At 37.8% G+C, this 21144-nt stretch overlaps 1 protein-coding gene across 1 annotated transcript in view; it reads right to left on the reverse strand.

The window, feature by feature from the left end:
• Positions 1 to 334: 334 nt before the first annotated feature.
• LOC133194007 (polyribonucleotide 5'-hydroxyl-kinase Clp1-like) overlaps positions 335 to 21144 on the reverse strand; it is a 30183-nt gene continuing 9373 nt past the window's right edge. The window contains exons 6-12 of the mRNA XM_061329918.1: positions 18405 to 18603; positions 17608 to 17697; positions 11634 to 11734; positions 10814 to 10964; positions 10531 to 10611; positions 7898 to 7991; positions 335 to 856 (exon numbers count right to left, since the gene is read on the reverse strand). Coding sequence (XP_061185902.1) covers positions 742 to 856; positions 7898 to 7991; positions 10531 to 10611; positions 10814 to 10964; positions 11634 to 11734; positions 17608 to 17697; positions 18405 to 18603 — 831 coding nt within the window. The 3' untranslated portion in view covers positions 335 to 741. The remainder of the gene's footprint in view (positions 857 to 7897; positions 7992 to 10530; positions 10612 to 10813; positions 10965 to 11633; positions 11735 to 17607; positions 17698 to 18404; positions 18604 to 21144) is intronic.

Below are 21144 nucleotides of genomic sequence, written 5' to 3' on the forward strand. Positions count from 1 at the left end.
ACAAAAACAATATGTCTCCCCTTGGAAGGGGAGATATAATCTCCCCTTGGAAGGGGAGACATAATTCTTAAAAAGAGCTTGAGTAACAGAACTCGACTTGATCACAATACCAGAATCTGCTGGTCTCTCATCTGGAGACTGTAGGGGAGTCCCTGCATCCAAAGTGTATCTTAGATGCATACTCCAAGTAAGTTACATCCAGGTAGGGCTTGTACTAGGTACTAGGTACATGTTACCTGGAAATGAATTTACTAAAACTTTAACTGGGACAATGATGTTAAGGATTACAGAATAAGCTCATTTCGTTTTGTCAAGGTGAAAAAAAAATCAGAAGTCAGTGATTTATAAATTGTATTGATAATGAACACAAATACATAAAGTATTATATAAATCAGATATCTGCTCAGTTAAAAACTTGTCACTGCACATATTTTACCAGTTAAAACAATAATCATTAGTCCTGTGAATACTTTATCAGTTACATGTATAAAACTTTTTCACTGCAGATACTCTACTAGGTTAAATCCACATGCCTGCTTTTCCTCCTGGTAGCCATAGCTGCTTATTCTTTTTTCACCTCTTCTTTCTGATTTTCCTCCATGTTTTTATCAAGTGAGGGATATCACTGTAGTATCCTTTGCTCATTTTGTCATAAGCAAATCAAACAACCAAAAACCTTAAAATATCCTTCCAATCACGAACTGAGTAAAACACTTATAAAAACATTCTTAGATTTTTTTTCTAGATTTCAATATCCATAAACTGTAAGTCTAAAATCAGCAGGATATCATTGGGAAGAGGGTTCTGAGAGGGTGATAATATGTTGAAGGTTTCTTTTTCTGTGTCCAACCCTGATCTAAAAATAAGAATATACACAATTTTATTTTGGAAGATTGCACAATTAATTGTACATAAGTACTTTATTGTACATAAGCAACACACTTAAAGATTTTGGGGTCATATCAATTCCTCTGCCTGTGCGTATGTTTGAATGTATATCCATAATACTTATGTTGTGACATGAGAACTTAAACAGGTTTTTAGCGTAATGTTTTCCAGGTTTTCAGCGTAATGTTTTCAAATTCTGTACAGAAGAAATTTACTATAAAAGCAAGACACCTATAGATTTTGGGGTCAAATAAATCTGTATATATGTCTGTACTACATAGGTTTGAAGGTATATCTTTGTCACTTTTGTTGTGACACATTAGCTTTATTAGTTTCAACAAAACATTTTCATTATTTTACTACAAGAGAAAGGCTGTTATAAATTTAAGCATCATGTCACTTTTCCTATATGTATGTATGCATAAATGACTGCATATCTACTAAGTACAGTTGTCAATTTAACAGCCCTTAGCGGAGCCCTCTCTGATTGTCTCAATTTTCTAGTCTGTGTCAAAAAATATCTATTCCTTCAAGATACATACATGTAACACAAACAAAAAATTTGATGCATGGATTGATATATATAATTATTTACAATTCCACTTTTCTTCTCATTTTTAGTGCACTTATACATTCACAAAGTAGTTTTAAAACTGAAAAAAATCTAATCTGTACCATGTGTTGATACTAAATTTAAAATCATTGAAGTGTTATGGATATTTTTTTATGAACAGTATACTGCTGTACAAATTAAGAAAGGAGGTGTGTATCAAAATTCAGTTCTTTTTTAAGTGGAACCACTTGCATAACCTTGTAATTGTTATATTCCATCATTTCAATTAATCCCACCCTTCCCCTGACTTTTCTACTGGGGGAAATTAGAGAGTTCGAGTTAAAAATAGCGGGGACCCACAACTTGTTCTAGAGGAACACTTCAAGTAAGTTTACATAGTAGCAGAGCGTACAGAAAACCAAAACAAGAGGCCCAGGGGCCACATAGCTCACCTGAGCACTGTGGCTAGGAAAAAAGAAAAAATCAGTTTAGTATTGAAAAGCTTAAATGCATAAGTGGTCCCAACCTACCCCTAAAAGTGAGTGGGGGGATGGGGGGGGGGGTGATTTGAACAAAATTAAATCTACTCTTACTAATGATGCTTACATAATTTCCGACTAACTGTGACATTTTTCTCTACAAGTTTGAACTTTCATTGTGGCCCCACCCTAACCCTGGAGGTCATGATTTGAACAAACTTGAATCTACACTATCTGAGGATTCTTCCATATAAATATGACAAACAGAGGCTTTGCTGTTCTTGAGAAGATTTTGAAAGATTTTTTCCTATATATTCCTATGTAAAACTTTGATCGTTCATTGTGGCCCCACCCTACCCCCGGGGGTCATAATTTGAACAAACTTGAATCTACACCACCTGAGGATGCTTCCACATAAATATGACCAATCATAGCTTTGCTGTTTTTGAGAAGATTTTTGAAGATTTTTCCTATACACACTATACACCTATGTTTAACTTTGATCATCTATTGTGGCCCCACCCTACCCCTGGGGGTCATGACTTAAACAAGCTTGAATCTACACCACCTGAGGATGCTTCCACATATATATGATCAATCATAGCTTTGCTGTTCTTGAGAAGAAGATTTTTGAAGATTTTTTTTATATATTCCTATGTAAAACTTTGAGCGTCCATTGTGGCCCCACCCTAGCTCTGGGGTCATGATTTGAACAAACTTGAACCCACACCGTCTGAGGATGCTTCCACATAAATATGACCAATCATTGCTTTGCTGTTCTTGAGAAAAGATTTTTGAAGATTTTTCCTATATACACCTATGTTATACTTTTATTGTCCATTGTGGCCCCACCCTACCCTTGGGGGTCATGAGTTGAACAAACTTGAATCTACACCACCTGAGGATGCGTCCATATAAATATGACCAATCATAGCTTTGATGTTCTTGAGAAGAAGATTTTTGAAGATTTTTCCTATATATTCCTATGTAAAACTTTGATCGTCTATTGTGGCCCCACCCTACCCCCGGGGGTCATGATTTGATCAAACTTGAATCTACACTACCTTACAATAATTCCACATGAGTTTCATCTTTCCTGGCCCATTGGTTCTTGAGGAGAAGGTTTTTCAATAATGCCATTAATTTTTTGCTATTTCGTAATTATCTCCCCTTAGAGGAGGGCGTGGCCCTTCATTTGAACAAATTTGAAACTCCTTTACCCAAGGATACTATGTGCCAAGTTTGATTGAAATTGGCCCAGTAGTTCTGGAGAAGAAGATGAAAATGTGAAAAGTTTACGACAACGCCAACAACAATGCCTACGACAACGACGATGACAGACAACGGACAAATTTCGATCAGAAAAGCTCACTTGAGCCTTCGGCTTAGGTAAGCTAAAAACACGAAAAAATGGCAACGGCTAATAATTTCAAGAATCCATCCATGTTTGATCAGAAAAACATGACATATGGGACATGGAAGAATGAAATAGAGGTATGGCGGTTAGTAACAGAACTGAAACCGGAGAAGCAAGTGCTTGCACTTTCACTCTAACTGACCGGGAATGTAAGAGAAATGGCGATGGAATTTCCAGCAGAAGATCTAGCAGACAAAGACGGTATGAAAAAGTTGATGGAACATCTTAGGCAAGGTATTTTTAAATGAGATAAGGACAAAGCCTATGAAGCTTACAAAAACTTCAACTCCTTTAAGAAATCAGAAAATAAGTAAATGTAAGACTACATCATTGAATTTGATAAACTTTACAATAAGGCCAAGAAGTTTGAAATGGCACTTCCAGAGGCCATTCTAGCGTTTAAACTTTTAGACAATGCAGGATTTTCACCACAGGAAAAACAGCTTGCATTAACAGCTGCTAGTGATCTGAAATATAAAACCATGAAATAAGCCCTTCAGAGGATCTTTGGGAAATGTGCTGGAACAGACAATAATATAAGCACAACAAGTATTAATGTAAAACAGGAGCCTATTTTTTATACCCAACAGAGAAAAGGTGGCTACAGTGCAGAGGCAAAAGGAAAACAGCGAAGTACAAATCCTTTAAATAAGTTTGGCAAGCGAACAAAATGTGCGATATGTCAAAGTGTGTTCCATTGGCCTAAAGACTGTCCTGAAAAGAATCCTGTGAAAATAACAGAACAGAATGCGGAAACAGTGGAAGATTGTAACCTGACACTCATTACCAAAGAACAACCCTCGGCAAATGAAATATTTGTCCTGGAGTCAAGTGGAACTGCAATAATAGATACAGCATGCACTCGGACAGTATGCGGTGAGAAGTGGTTTAATGGATTCTGTGAAGAATTAGGCAAGAATGTCTCGACTTCACCAAGCCATCGAGCATTCAAATTTGGGGATGGGAAAATTGTATATTCTTTCCAAAGTGCTTCTATAAATGCAGTAATTGGCACCATTCATTGTAAAATTGACACAGAGATTGTGAAAGCTGATATTCCACTTCTGTTGAGCAAACCATCACTCAAAAGAGCAGGAGCTATTTTGGACTTGAAAAATGATAAAATATCCATGTTTAATCAACCAGTTGAGCTAGAATTCACATCAAGTGGGCACTATCATGTGAAAATTTATTTTGGATACAAATTTTAAAAAAGGGAACACTGTGATGAGATCTGAGGAGGTGTTGGAAGTTGCACAAGAGTTGAGCCCTGCAGAAAAGGAAAAGATACTAACCAAACTTCACAAGCAGTTTGGACATGCCAGTAGTGACCGCTTAGCACAGTTGCTGAGAAATGCAGGAACAACAGACAATGAAACATTGAACTTACAACATACTGTATGTGACTCGTGTGAAGTTTGTATGATCAACAAGAGACCTTCACCAAGGCCAGTGGTGGGACTTCCTTTAGTAACTGAATTCAATGAGATGGTGGCTGTTGATCTACATGAACTAGAGCATGGGACATGGTATTTACATATTATTGATGAATTCACTAGATTCAGTGCTGGAAGCATTATGAGGTCAATGAATTCCTCTGAATTTGTTCAGAATTTTATGAAGTTTTGGATAGCAATGTATGGACCTCCCACATGCCTTTACATTGACAATGGTGGTGAGTTTAACAATGAGGAGGTGCGGGACATGGCTAAAAATTTCAGCATAGAGATAAAGACAACAACAGCTTAGTTCGTGGAGTAATAGCTTGATTGAGAGACACAATCAGACCCTTACAGAAATTCTACATAAAGTAAAAGCAAACAACCGCTGTGATTGGGATACAGCTCTTAGCTGGGCGCTTATGACAAAGAATGCTTTAAGCAATGTACATGGATTCAGCTCACACCAGTTAGTGTTTGGAAGTAATCCACGTCTTCCTAGTGTCTTGATGGACAAGGTACCAGCCCTTGAGGGGACAACCATGACTGCACTGGTAGGAAAACACATTGAAGTTTTACACTCAGCCAGAACTGCATTTACAAAGAGTGAATGTTCAGAGAGGATTCGAAGAGCCTTAAAAAAACAGATTCCTCCTAGTGGAAACACTTTCAAGACTGGAGACAGAGTATTTTATAAGAGACCAGACAGCAGGGAATGGAAGCCCTAACAGAAAATTACTATAGTTAACTAGAAAATGACTGCAGTGACACAATAAAAATTTCAAAGGGTCAAATTGTAAAGTAAGAAAAAGCAGAGTGGTGAAAAATGTGTAGCAAAGGTAATTGGACATGCAGGCAAAGCAACAGGTACAAACAGAAACTGGTTTAATCTGCAACAACCTGAGTCTCAAAAGGATGTAGAAATTTCTGTTGATCTGAGTAAAGTACAGGAACTGGAAACATCAGAAAAAGACATTCAGTGTGCAAAAGAGAACAATGATATTACACAAGAGGACAATGTAATGGTTCTTACAGATGTGAAATTCAAAGAAGCTGAAGAGAGAGAGCTTGCCTCATGGAAAACTAATAATTTGTACGTTGAAAGAAAAGACAATGGACAGAAGTGCATCTCAACAAGATGGATTTGTAGTTTGAAGGATACAGCAGAAGGGACAATACAGAAAGCAAGACTAGTGGCAAGATTTTTTGAAGATGCAGACAAGGATGACATACCTAAGGATTCACCAACCTGTGGTTCAGATTCCCTCCAACTAGTACTAGCTATAATATCACAGAGGAATTGGAATGTGCATACTATGGACATCAAAACTGCTTTTTTACAAGGTGAGAAATTGAAAGAGAGATATATATGACATCCCCTGAATCCAATTGCCCTGGTATCATATGGCAGCTACGGAAATGTGTATATGGACTTTCAGATGCATCTCTCAACTGGTATAAAAGGATCAAAGATGTTTTGAGTATGAGTGGTGTTGAAGTTTCGAGAGTCAATCCAGCCATCTTTTTCTGGAAGAACAAAGAGAGGAGAGTAGAAGGAGTATTAGCATGCCATGTTGATGATTTTCTTTGGGGAGGATCCAGTGAATTTGAAAACACTGTAATCAATCAAATAAGATCAACATTCCAAGTTGGAAGAGAAGATCATGAAGAAAATGGCTCTTTTCCATATGTTGGAATAGAACTGTCAAAACACAAAGACACCATTCAGCTTAGTCAGAAAAAGTATCAAAACAACTTATAATTCATTCCCATAGACAGGGAATTATAGCTCACTCCAATGGAAAAAGAAATCCTTCAATCTAAAATAGGGCAAATTTTATGGATTGCCAGGCAAAGTAGACCTGATGTGATTTTTGATGCTTCGAACCTTGTGTCGTCTCTAAAGAAAGCCAACGTTCAGACGTTAGTTGATGCCAATAAGATTACCAAAAACATTAAGTCAGAAACAGTACTGCTGAAGTTTCCCAAAATTGGACCAGAAAATGCAGTCAGACTTGTCATCTTCACCAACTCCTCTCTTGGAAACTTACCAGAGGAGGGAATCAGGGAGGACACTTTATTGCACTTGCTAAAAAATGGACAATTTTCACCATTAACATGGCAATCCAAAAGAATTAGAAGAGTTGCAAGAAGTACTCTAGCTTCAGAGACTTTGGCAATGGCAGAAGCAATTGACAGCAAAATTTTTCTAGCCTCACTCTACACATAGCTTATGTATGGAAAAGCAGAGCCAAAGAAGTTACCAATTGTGTGCCTGACTGATTGTCAGTCATTAAAGGATGCAATTAATTCAACTAAACAAGTGGCAGAAAAACGAAACGACTTTGACTTGAGATAAGTAGCATCAGAGAGTTGATGCAACAGGAGCAGATTCAGGAAGTGAGATGGATTAATAGCAAAGAACAACTTGCAGATTGTTTGACAAAGAAGGTAGCTTCAAGTCTTAGTTTGTTCAAAGCACTACAAGAGAGTGCTTTGGAGTTGAAGTCTATGAAACAGTAGTTATGTTTGAAGAAGACATGTAAATAGTGTAAATGCGTTATTATTTGCAGTTTATTTGGATTATGGAAAAAACAAAACAAAAAAACAAAACGAAAAACTGTTGAACATTTCTTTAAAGTAAAAGAAAGGGAGTTTGTTATATTCCATCGCTTCAATTAGATGCACCCTTTCCCTGACTTTTCTACCGGGGGACATTAGAGAGTTCAAGTTAAAAATGGCGGGGACCCATAACTTGTTCTAGAGGAACACTTCAAGTAACTTTACAGAAATCTCCTAGAAAACTCTCGAGGAAAACAACATCTTTAACTCAGTTTGATTTAAAATCCTTTCTGTTTTAGTTTAATTTTCTTTCTTTCTGCTCTTTTCAACTAGGTTATAAATATCTTTTCCCTTTTACTTTTATGAATAAAAACTAGGAATAGTAGGAAGATTTTAAGGAAAAGTAGGAAAAAGCAGGATCAAAGAAAAATAGAAGGTAAAGTAGGAACAGGAAAGCCTGCTTTGGATGTTTATCATAACATAACAAGAAAGGCTGTGTAGACAGATTTTCATAGAAAAGATTTGGTCCGATTATCATCTGGACTAGATGACCACTTACATGACAACATGGCCTAAGACGTTGGACTCGATCACATTATCCTCTATACTGGAGGCTGAGCTAACACTGAACACATGGTGTAGAATATTGATTCCTACAAAAAAAACCCACAATTATCAGCAATCATGGATAATAAATGTTAAAAAAAATTATACCACTTTAAATTAGAGTGCATTCACTTACATTTGCACTTTAAAGGTGCTTAGACACAGATTTGAAGTTAATATTTTCACAAATTTTCTGTATAATATCACGACTTATATATTGCAATAGCATTTCACACGAAAATATAATTAAAGACTTATTTTATCTGGAAATTATTGGAACTACGAATTCCTGGATGCGTTTGATTAACACATCCTTGCACTTTCACAAATTTTATCTTTATCCTTAATATTTAAGAAAAGAAGCGATTTTGTTGTATATTAATGAAAAACATTACATCTATTATCCGGAAAATTCAGAGTAGAAATGTGCAAAAGCAAACCCCCTTACTAATATCGTCAACCCGTGCTCAATGTTGTGTACAGAGTTTAACAAATTGAATACACCCGTGAAACGTAAACTGTTTTTGTAAATAGGGCACGAGCTCTGTTATTGTTAATGTTTACGATTCAGCGGGTGTGTTCAATTGTTAAAGTCTGCACACATCACTGAGCACGGACTGACAATACTGTGAGTGGGTTTTGCTTTCGAACATTTCTACTCTGAATTTTCTGGATTATAGTCATTGTTTTAATATTTTTCATTAATACACAACAAAATTGCCAGTTTTCGTAAGTATTAAGAATAAAATTAAAATTTGTGAAAGTGCAAGGATGTGTCAATCAAACGCGTCCAGAAATTTGAAGTTTCAATAACTTCGAGATGAAATAAGATTTTTATTATATTTTAGTATGAATAGCAACATATAAGTCATGAAATTATACAGAAAATTTGAGAAAATATTAATTTCAAATCTGTGTCCAAGCATCTTTAAAATTTTGCTTCATAAAAAAAATCATGTAATTATAGATTTGGGCTCTTTAAGATTTGGAAAATCAATTGTGAATAATAAGTCTCATATACTGATGATGAACATGAATTTGGCAGACCACAACTATGAGGGGGAAAAGGCTAATTAAAGCTCAGTTACCATTAAACACTTAATTAAATTTTTTTGTTAATTCACACAGGACTTGCTGTGCAATTGGTAATGAAAGTAAATCAGCACTGCTGCCTCTGTCAAAAGATTCTTGCCTGTCCTCTACCAGGGTGTGATCAGAACTTCAATATTGGGGAGGGGGGGTATAAAAAGCAACAAGAGGCCCATGGGCCACATCTTACCCCCAAGGTCATGATGATTTGAACAGATTTGAATCTACACTACCTGAGGATGCTTGCATATTAATATTACTGATGAAGACCATGCAGTTACTGAGAAGATTTTCAAAGATTTTTTCCTGTATATTTTTGTGTAAAACTTTGTGATCTTGATTTGAATTAACAAGAATCTACACCACCTTGAATGCTTGGTTGCAGATTAATATGACTTATCAGGGCCTTGCTGATTTTTTACAAGAAGCTTTGTGAATATTTTTTCCGATATATTCCCATGTAAAAATTTGTTCCTTTATTGTAGCCCCATTTCACCCTTTGGCGCTTGAATCTACCTCAACTGAAATTATAAGATTAATCATGGCCATGCTGTTCTTGAGAAGAAGATTTTTAAAGATGTTTTCCTACATATTCCCATGTAAAACTTTGATCCTTAACTGTGGTCCCACCCTACCCCCTGGTGCCATGATTTCTTCAAACTTAAACCTACACTTCTTGAGGATGCTTGCATATTAATATCACTCATCATGACCTTGCTGTTTTAAGGAGATGTTCTCAGATTTTTTTTCCACACATTTTTTTCTACGTAAAACTTCAAACCTTTATCATGGTCCCATCCTACCCCCTGGGGCTGTAATTTGAAAAAACATGAATCTACACTATTTGAGGATGCTTGCATACATGTATTAACATCACTAATCATGGTATTGCTGTTCTTGAGAAGAACATTTTTAAAGATGTTTTCCTACATATTCCAAATGCATGTAATATATGAGGACGCTTGCATATAAACACGTTTGCCTGCATATTCCCATGTAAAACTTTGATCCTTTATTGTGGCCTCACCCTTCCCTCTGGGGCCATGAATTGAATTAAATTGAATCTACACTACCTGAGAGCACTTGCATATCAATATCGCTAATCATGGCCCTCCTGTTCTTGAGAAGAAGATTTTCAAAGTTTTTCCCTTTATATTCCTACGTAAAACAATGATCTCCTACTGTGTCCTAACTCCAGCCCCTTGAGCCATGATTTGAACAAAGTTGAATTTACACACGTCAGGAAGATTCCACCTTAGTTTCATCTTATGGTCCAGTGGTTCTTGAGATGATTTTCAAATAACCCCAACAACTTTCACTATTTCTTTCCCCTTGAAAGAGGAAGTGGCCCTTTATTTGAACAAACTTGACTTCCCTTCACCCAAGGATGTTTTTAGGTAAGTTTGGATGTCACCCCCCTGGATAAGCAGGATGTTATCATCCAAACCAAAATAGTCAACTGTCTACCTAACAAACTTTATGAAATAAAGAATCTACCTGGTCTGATGGGGACCAATTTAAGTTTGTTGTCCTGTGCCTTCATTCCCAGAGGCAGACAGGCATCTGGCAGGGCAGGAGCTAAAAACAGACATTTACATTTAATGCTGCTATTAATCAAGTAGATGAGCACAACTGAATGTACTTTAATTATCACATTATGAACCTGTGTGACTCAAGACATGTAATAAAATAATCTTTGCAAGCTAACATTGCCCTAAATACTAAGTTCTCAAACAGGCTACAGTTATTTCCTACACCTTATTCCCCCAAGTTCTTTTACCTCCAATTTTATACAGCTTCACAGAGCTGAAAGGAATGTCCATAGGATGGGGGAAGAAGCTGTCTTTCCCATTGACCTTTACTCCGTAGAAATATTCCCGGATCCTGACGTCTCGGGCCTCGGATCTTTGATGCTGGTTTCTCTCCACCACCTTTATAAAAGTCAATATATTATAAATCAGTGCAGCTAAGAACTTAGAATCAGACAAGATAAATAAGTACAGTCAAATCTCTTTTTATCTCGAACTCAATGGAATGAAGAAAAACAAACTTTGAAATATCGGAGAGATTAAGATATTGAGGTTAAATACTGTATACAAGGTTATTTTCCCCCCGTGTTATTTTCGCTCTTTCACACTTGCAAACAATTTTACTCCCTTTTAAATTCGCCCAATCATAGTTTTGTTTAAGAAATTATACTGTATTCTCTGAATTCGCCCCGTTTTTAATTCGCCCAAATAAGGGCAGGGCAAAAGAGGCGAAAATAAAACGGGGGCGAAAATTTCCCTGTATACAGTACATAAATGAAAAGTGGTTAAGATTTCCAGCTCACTTCAACATACATGTACATGTATATAGTGTATTTGAGATATTGATGTTAGAGATACAGAAGTTCAATTGTATCAAATGAAATATTGTTCATCAATTTAAGCATAATCCAATCTACATAGTCATATCTTGTAAATCAATGCATGTATTCTATGCTATAAACCATGTATGTTGGTTAAAAATGTGATTTAAATATAATCTTTATCTATTTTATACAATTAATACAGCATTTGAAATCCTGTAAGTTGTCTCTCTTTGAATGTGTGACCTACCCCTCCGGATTTTGGCAGTAGTATGACCTTGACAAAGTCAGGCATGTCACGCTTCAGTTCATTATACAATCTTTCTTGGTCTAGGACAATAATCACATCCACTGAAACAATATGGTCAAGGGTTAATAGAAAAGGTCTGAATGCATCAATTTACTAATTAAAACCTTTAATTTATCAATGGGAAACTTCATTACATGTATTAGTGTCCAGAAGTTTGTTGACTGACTTGCAAAACCATTTCACTTCATCCCTTCTACATACGGCATGAGATATACAGTGTATGTTTAAAGTATATGTAAGCAAAACAATTTGTGAAACTGGAGGAAGTTTTAAGGGAGGATGGGTAAAAATAAGCAAGATTTTAAAAAAAAACGTATTCTTTCATCCACCCCCACCCACCTTGACCTATCTCCCTCCCCAAACTAAATCTTTAATCTCTTCCCATCCCACCACTATTAAAATGGGTGAAAATAAATATTACAATTATCATAGAAGATATGAAACCTTTCTGTACAGATAATTATTAAAAAATCATTCTTCTTGTCTTGAGAAAAGACAAGCTTTGGTAATGGCGGAATTTGGCCCTTTGAGCCTAGATAAATAAATAATGTTTCCTATTCCAATCTGCAAAAAAAATATGGTAGGTAGGTAGGAAAAACTTTAATTGTGCATTTTAATTGCCCAGGCATTCCACAACAATCCAAGTATTCATCGTCAAACTTGAAAAATGCAACAAGATTTGGAAATGTCAAAGTAGTAATTACAGAAGTGATGCAAAAAGGACGCCTAGCGGGTAACTCTCAAGTTCTGAGTGTTATAGAATTAAGAAAAAGCCAGAGGTCTATGAAGAAGTTCAAAGTGGGGTGGTCCTGTCCACAGGCACCTGCAATGAAGATGACAGGTTTTTTTTTATTATAAAGTATTGCACCATTCTGAGAGGACACTCCAAATCACAGCCCATAAGGGTCTGTGGTCCTGTCCACAGGCACCTGCGATGAAGATGACAGGTTTTTTTTTATTATAAAGTATTGCACCATTCTGAGAGACACTCCAAATCAGAGCCCATAAGGGTCTGTGGTCCTGTCCACAGGCACCTGTGATGAAGATGACAGGTTTTTTTTTATTATAAAGTATTGCACCATTCTGAGAGACACTCCAAATCACAGCCCATAAGGGTCTGTAGTCCTGTCCAAAGGCACCTGTGATGAAGATGACAGGGGTTTTTATATTATAAAGTATTGCACCATTCTGAGAGACACTCCAAATCAGAGCCCATAAGGGTCTGTGGTCCTGTCCACAGGCACCTGTGATGAAGATGACAGGTTTTTTTTTATTATAAAGTATTGCACCATTCTGAGAGACACTCCAAATCAGAGCCCATAAGGGTCTGTAGTCCTGTCCAAAGGCACCTGTGATGAAGATGACAGGGGTTTTTTTTATTATAAAGTATTGCACCATTCTGAGAGACACTCCAAATCAGAGTCCATAAGGGTCTGTGGTCCTGTCCACAGGCACCTGTGATGAAGATGACAGGTTTTTTTTTTATTATAAAGTATTGCACCATTCTGAGAGACACTCCAAATCACAGCCCATAAGGGTCTGTGGTCCTGTCCACAGGCACCTGTGATGAAGATGACAGGTTTTTTTTTATTATAAAGTATTGCACCATTCTGAGAGACACTCCAAATCAGAGCCCATAAGGGTCTGTAGTCCTGTCCAAAGGCACCTGTGATGAAGATGACAGGGGTTTTTTTATTATAAAGTATTGCACCATTCTGAGAGACACTCCAAATCACAGCCCATAAGGGTCTGTGGTCCTGTCCACAGGCACCTGCGATGAAGATGACAGGTTTTTTTTTATTATAAAGTATTGCACCATTCTGAGAGACACTCCAAATCACAGCCCATAAGGGTCTGTGGTCCTGTCTACAGGCACCTGTGATGAAGATGACAGGTTTTTTTTTATTATAAAGTATTGCACCATTCTGAGAGACACTCCAAATCACAGCCCATAAGGGTCTGTAGTCCTGTCCAAAGGCACCTGTGATGAAGATGACAGGGGTTTTTTTTATTATAAAGTATTGCACCATTCTGAGAGACACTCCAAATCAGAGCCCATAAGGGTCTGTAGTCCTGTCCACAGGCACCTGTGATGAAGATGACAGGTTTTTTTTTTATTATAAAGTATTGCACCATTCTGAGAGACACTCCAAATCACAGCCCATAAGGGTCTGTGGTCCTGTCCAAAGGCACCTGTGATGAAGATGACAGGGGTTTTTTTTATTATAAAGTATTGCACCATTCTGAGAGACACTCCAAATCACAGCCCATAAGGGTCTGTGGTCCTGTCCACAGGCACCTGCGATGAAGATGACAGGTTTTTTTTATTATAAAGTATTGCACCATTCTGAGAGACACTCCAAATCAGAGCCCATAAGGGTCTGTGGTCCTGTCCACAGGCACCTGCGATGAAGATGACAGGTTTTTTTTTATTATAAAGTATTGCACCATTCTGAGAGACACTCCAAATCAGAGCCCATAAGGGTCTGTGGTCCTGTCCACAGGCACCTGTGATGAAGATGACAGGTTTTTTTTTATTATAAAGTATTGCACCATTCTGAGAGACACTCCAAATCACAGCCCATAAGGGTCTGTAGTCCTGTCCAAAGGCACCTGTGATGAAGATGACAGGGGTTTTTTTTATTATAAAGTATTGCACCATTCTGAGAGACACTCCAAATCAGAGCCCATAAGGGTCTGTGGTCCTGTCCACAGGCACCTGTGATGAAGATGACAGGTTTTTTTTTATTATAAAGTATTGCACCATTCTGAGAGACACTCCAAATCACAGCCCATAAGGGTCTGTAGTCCTGTCCAAAGGCACCTGTGATGAAGATGACAGGGGTTTTTTTTATTATAAAGTATTGCACCATTCTGAGAGACACTCCAAATCAGAGTCCATAAGGGTCTGTGGTCCTGTCCACAGGCACCTGTGATGAAGATGACAGGTTTTTTTTTATTATAAAGTATTGCACCATTCTGAGAGACACTCCAAATCACAGCCCATAAGGGTCTGTGGTCCTGTCCACAGGCACCTGTGATGAAGATGACAGGTTTTTTTTTATTATAAAGTATTGCACCATTCTGAGAGACACTCCAAATCAGAGCCCATAAGGGTCTGTAGTCCTGTCCAAAGGCACCTGTGATGAAGATGACAGGGGGTTTTTTTATTATAAAGTATTGCACCATTCTGAGAGACACTCCAAATCAGAGCCCATAAGGGTCTGTGGTCCTGTCCACAGGCACCTGCGATGAAGATGACAGGTTTTTTTTTTATTATAAAGTATTGCACCATTCTGAGAGACACTCCAAATCACAGCCCATAAGGGTCTGTGGTCCTGTCTACAGGCACCTGTGATGAAGATGACAGGTTTTTTTTTATTATAAAGTATTGCACCATTCTGAGAGACACTCCAAATCACAGCCCATAAGGGTCTGTAGTCCTGTCCAAAGGCACCTGTGATGAAGATGACAGGGGTTTTTTTTATTATAAAGTATTGCACCATTCTGAGAGACACTCCAAATCAGAGCCCATAAGGGTCTGTGGTCCTGTCCACAGGCACCTGTGATGAAGATGACAGGTTTTTTTTATTATAAAGTATTGCACCATTCTGAGAGACACTCCAAATCACAGCCCATAAGGGTCTGTAGTCCTGTCCAAAGGCACCTGCAATGAAGATGACAGGTTTTTTTTTATTATAAAGTATTGCACCATTCTGAGAGACACTCCAAATCAGAGCCCATAAGGGTCTGTGGTCCTGTCCACAGGCACCTGTGATGAAGATGACAGGTTTTTTTTTATTATAAAGTATTGCACCATTCTGAGAGACACTCCAAATCACAGCCCATAAGGGTCTGTAGTCCTGTCCAAAGGCACCTGTGATGAAGATGACAGGGGTTTTTTTTATTATAAAGTATTGCACCATTCTGAGAGACACTCCAAATCAGAGCCCATAAGGGTCTGTGGTCCTGTCCACAGGCACCTGTGATGAAGATGACAGGTTTTTTTTTATTATAAAGTATTGCACCATTCTGAGAGACACTCCAAATCACAGCCCATAAGGGTCTGTAGTCCTGTCCAAAGGCACCTGTGATGAAGATGACAGGGGTTTTTTTTATTATAAAGTATTGCACCATTCTGAGAGACACTCCAAATCAGAGCCCATAAGGGTCTGTGGTCCTGTCCACAGGCACCTGTGATGAAGATGACAGGTTTTTTTTTTATTATAAAGTATTGCACCATTCTGAGAGACACTCCAAATCAGAGCCCATAAGGGTCTGTGGTCCTGTCCACAGGCACCTGTGATGAAGATGACAGGTTTTTTTTTATTATAAAGTATTGCACCATTCTGAGAGACACTCCAAATCAGAGCCCATAAGGGTCTGTAGTCCTGTCCAAAGGCACCTGTGATGAAGATGACAGGGGTTTTTTTATTATAAAGTATTGCACCATTCTGAGAGACACTCCAAATCAGAGCCCATAAGGGTCTGTGGTCCTGTCCACAGGCACCTGCGATGAAGATGACAGGTTTTTTTTTTATTATAAAGTATTGCACCATTCTGAGAGACACTCCAAATCACAGCCCATAAGGGTCTGTGGTCCTGTCTACAGGCACCTGTGATGAAGATGACAGGTTTTTTTTTATTATAAAGTATTGCACCATTCTGAGAGACACTCCAAATCAGAGCCCATAAGGGTCTGTAGTCCTGTCCAAAGGCACCTGTGATGAAGATGACAGGGGGTTTTTTTATTATAAAGTATTGCACCATTCTGAGAGACACTCCAAATCACAGCCCATAAGGGTCTGTAGTCCTGTCCACAGGCACCTGTGATGAAGATGACAGTTTTTTTTTTATTATAAAGTATTGCACCATTCTGAGAGACACTCCAAATCAGAGCCCATAAGGGTCTGTAGTCCTGTCCAAAGGCACCTGTGATGAAGATGACAGGGGGTTTTTTTATTATAAAGTATTGCACCATTCTGAGAGACACTCCAAATCACAGCCCATAAGGGTCTGTGGTCCTGTCCACAGGCACCTGCGATGAAGATGACAGGTTTTTTTTTATTATAAAGTATTGCACCATTCTGAGAGACACTCCAAATCAGAGCCCATAAGGGTCTGTGGTCCTGTCCACAGGCACCTGTGATGAAGATGACAGGTTTTTTTTATTATAAAGTATTGCACCATTCTGAGAGACACTCCAAATCACAGCCCATAAGGGTCTGTAGTCCTGTCCACAGGCACCTGTGATGAAGATGACAGGGGTTTTTTTTATTATAAAGTATTGCACCATTCTGAGAGACACTCCAAATCAGAGCCCATAAGGGTCTGTGGTCCTGTCCACAGGCACCTGTGATGAAGATGACAGGTTTTTTTTATTATAAAGTATTGCACCATTCTGAGAGACACTCCAAATCACAGCCCATAAGGGTCTGTAGTCCTGTCCAAAGGCACCTGTGATGAAGATGACAGGGGTTTTTTTTTATTATAAAGTATTGCACCATTCTGAGAGACACTCCAAATCAGAGCCCATAAGGGTCTGTAGTCCTGTCCAAAGGCACCTGCAATGAAGATGACAGGTTTTTTTTTATTATAAAGTATTGCACCATTCTGAGAGACACTCCAAATCAGAGCCCATAAGGGTCTGTAGTCCTGTCCACAGGCACCTGCAATGAAGATGACAGGTTTTTTTTTTTATTATAAAGTATTGCACCATTCTGAGAGACACTCCAAATCAGAGCCCATAAGGGTCTATCCTGTCCTTTGCTTATCAGTTATCATTGCTTTAAAATCTACCATCTCCTCTCAGGTCAGGGTCAGTCTCATTTTCATTACATTTTAACATAAAGGTCTTGTATCTCTATTCATGTTAATCATCAGGACTATTTAATACAAAATATAAAATACAAACCTTCAAAAGAACCTGCTGCATGCTTTAGAGAATCATATCCACCACCTTTGATCCACCCCCCTGTGTTAATGATCACTCCACTAATACTGACTGGAAAGAGAACAGAATGTCAGCTTAAATTGGTCTGGATAATCTCCCAACAGAAATCAAGAACAACAATTGATACACATCTAAATACACACAGTTAACAAAGTTTAGTCCTTTGAGAAGTCAGTTAACTTCACTGCAAACATCCAATGTCTCTTTATCATTAACATTGAATAAAAGTAGTTTTTCATTGTTGTTGGAAGATGTTTTTGAAGCACATGAATAGCCTGATAACCTGATAATGCACACAGAAAACATCTCTCCTTCTCAGTTTTTTTCTCTCCAAATTTCTTATTTTTTCATGAATTATGCAAAATTTTGATGAATTATGCAAAGTTTCTGTCCTTTGCTTTTAAAATAAATATAATTTCTTTGCTCTTGTTACCGATCTTCCTATGATCACAAATTTCATAAAAATTCATGACATTGAATTGAAAGAAAGCTTCTTTTAGAGTATCTCAGCCCAGGAGTGCATTCAAGATTGTAAAGGCTACATAAGTCTACGTAGAGCTTTGATCTTCAAGAATACCATAGCCTAATTGCTACATAGAAATTAACAATGATTAATTCAAACAGTGCATTCAATTAACCTAGATAACCTACCCAAGCAGCTAGACTAGCTGCTACAATCTTGTACACAGCCCTGGAGCCTCCAAAAGATGGGCTGCCAATCACCCAAACAAATAAACAGATTCAATAAAATCCCTGACCTTTGCGCTGTTTGTCACACTTCATATTGGTGACCTCTGCCATCCTTGATACCAGGAGTTTGTAAAGCTGGGGATTTGTGGAGGGGGATGTATGACCATAGTGGAAAACCAAGGGGGCATTTAGGTGGAACCCTTCCTCCACATCAGCAGGTCGTTCAACCACGACTGCACCCACTGTTCCAGGTATGGACACCTGACCCTGGAAAAGAATGAGAATGTGAAGAAAATGCTTTTTTTTTTGCACTGTTAGTAAACCTATCCTTTTTTTTTTATTTGGAGGCTGCAGTGTTCCATTGAATATGAATAAAGACAAGAGGCCCAAGGGCCTTAACGGTCACCTGAGTACAATACAACAATTTAGAGTATCCATAAACTGAAAAATGAAGCTTTGTTGCCCAAAAGCAAGAAAAATAGTATGATTAGCATCAACAAAATAATTGGTCTAGTATCTATCTGCCCCCCCCCCCCCACCATTTATCACTATTCCCATGCAGAATATTAACAAAATGTCTATCATTTAACCCCATATTATTACTTCTCACAATGGCCTCTCTTGGCCTTTGAAGAACATTTAAAAAGATATGTTGTTTTTGTCTCATTTTTATTTTTCCATTATTTCCAAGTCATTAAAACTATGAAAGTACTTTTTTATTAAACAATAACTTATCTTGCATAATTCTCTTATTCTATTAAGCTTTCAAATACATTATTTACACTGATTAATTATCAAAGGTGAATGGCAAAGAGGAATAACTTTGCTCAGCAGAATACAACTTAATAGAGCCCTGGCCAGGACTAGAACACTTTGACTAAATGGTCCAGGTGTTCAAAATTCTGGTAAAAATACCCTTGCATATTAAAACTTTTACTCTGTTTGCCTTGACCATCCCCAGAAGCATAGAAGATTTTCAAAGAAATGCATTTTCACCATATTATTAAATAAATAAAGCCCCATCCTTACCCCAGAACATCTGACCCACTGGCCACGAACTCACAATTCTGGAAGAAGCACCCTTTCTCATTATAACTATACGCTTGTTTCTTTACTTTATAACCAGTAGTAGAAAAAATATTTTGAAAGAAATTATGCATTTTCACTATATAATCAATAAAGCTTTCCCCCCCCCCCACACCAGAACCCCTGACCAAAGGGCCATGAGGCATTCTTCCTTATCATAACCATGCACTTCTATTGTTTGAAAAATACCCAGGCACACAGAAGTAGATTTTGAAAGAAATCATGCCTTTTCCCTTTTTTATAATCAATAGAGCCCCACCCTAACACCAGAACCCCTGACCCAGGGGCCATGAAATTCATAATTTCTGAGGCAGCCATGCTCATCATAACAATGTACTTAGTTTATTTAATATCCAGTAGCAGAGAAGAAGATTTTCAAAGAATTAATGCAATTGTACTATATAATCAATGGAGCCCATCCCTAACACCAGAACCCCTGACCCAAGGGCCATGAAATTCACAATTTCTGAAAAGGCAGTCATGCTCACCATAACTATGTCCTTAGTTAGTTTATTTAATACCCAGGAGCAAAGAAAAAGATTTTCAAAGAATTAATGCAATTCTACTATATAATCAATAGGGCCCTGCCCTAACACCAGAACCTCTGACCCAGGGGCCATGAAATTCACAATTTTGGAAGAGGCACTCTTGCTCATCAGAACTATGTACTAAGTTACTTTATTTAATACCCAGGAGCAGAGAAGATTTTCAAAGAATTAATGCATTTTAACTATATAATCAATAGAGCCCCGCCCTAACACCAGAACCCCTGACCCTGGGACCATGAAATTCACAATTTTGAAAGAGGCACTCTTGTTCTTCATAACTATGTACTTAATAACCAGGAGCAGAGAAAAAGATTTTTAAAGAATTAATGCAATTCTAATATATAATCAATAGAGCCCCGCCCTAACACCAGAACCCTGACCCTGGGGCCATGAAATTCACAATTTTGGAAGAGGCACTCTTGCTCATCAGAACTATGTACTAAGTTAGTTTATTTAATACCCAGGAGCAGAGAAGAAGATTTTCAAAGAATTAATGCATTTTCACTATATAATCAATAGAGCCCCGTCCTAACACAAGAACCCCTGACCCTGGGGCCATGAAATTCATAATTTTGGAAGAGGCACTCTTGCTCATCATAACTATGTACTTAGTTAGTTCATTTAATATCCAGGAGCAGAGAAGAAGATTTTCAAAGAATTAATGCATTTTAACTATATAATCAATAGAGCCCCGTCCTAACACAAGAACCCCTGACCCTGGGGCCATGAAATTCATAATTTTGGAAGAGGCACTCTTGTTCTTCATAACTATGTACTTAATAACCAGGAGCAGAGAAAAAGATTTTTAAAGAATTAATGCAATTCTACTATATAATCAATAGAGCCCCGCCCTAACACCAGAACCCTGACCCTGGGGCCATGAAATTCACAATTTTGGAAGAGGCACTCTTGCTCATCAGAACTATGTACTAAGTTAGTTTATTTAATACCCAGGAGCAGAGAAGAAGATTTTCAAAGAATTAATGCATTTTCACTATATAATCAATAGAGCCCCGTCCTAACACAAGAACCCCTGACCCTGGGGCCATGAAATTCATAATTTTGGAAGAGGCACTCTTGCTCATCATAACTATGTACTTAGTTAGTTCATTTAATATCCAGGAGCAGAGAAGAAGATTTTCAAAGAACTAATGCATTTTCACTATATAATCAA

Source organism: Saccostrea echinata, unplaced genomic scaffold, assembly GCF_033153115.1.
Source record: "Saccostrea echinata isolate AGI-Se365-2 ecotype Australia unplaced genomic scaffold, CSIRO_AGI_Sech_v1 ptg000028l, whole genome shotgun sequence".
Lineage (NCBI taxonomy): Eukaryota > Metazoa > Mollusca > Bivalvia > Ostreida > Ostreidae > Saccostrea > Saccostrea echinata.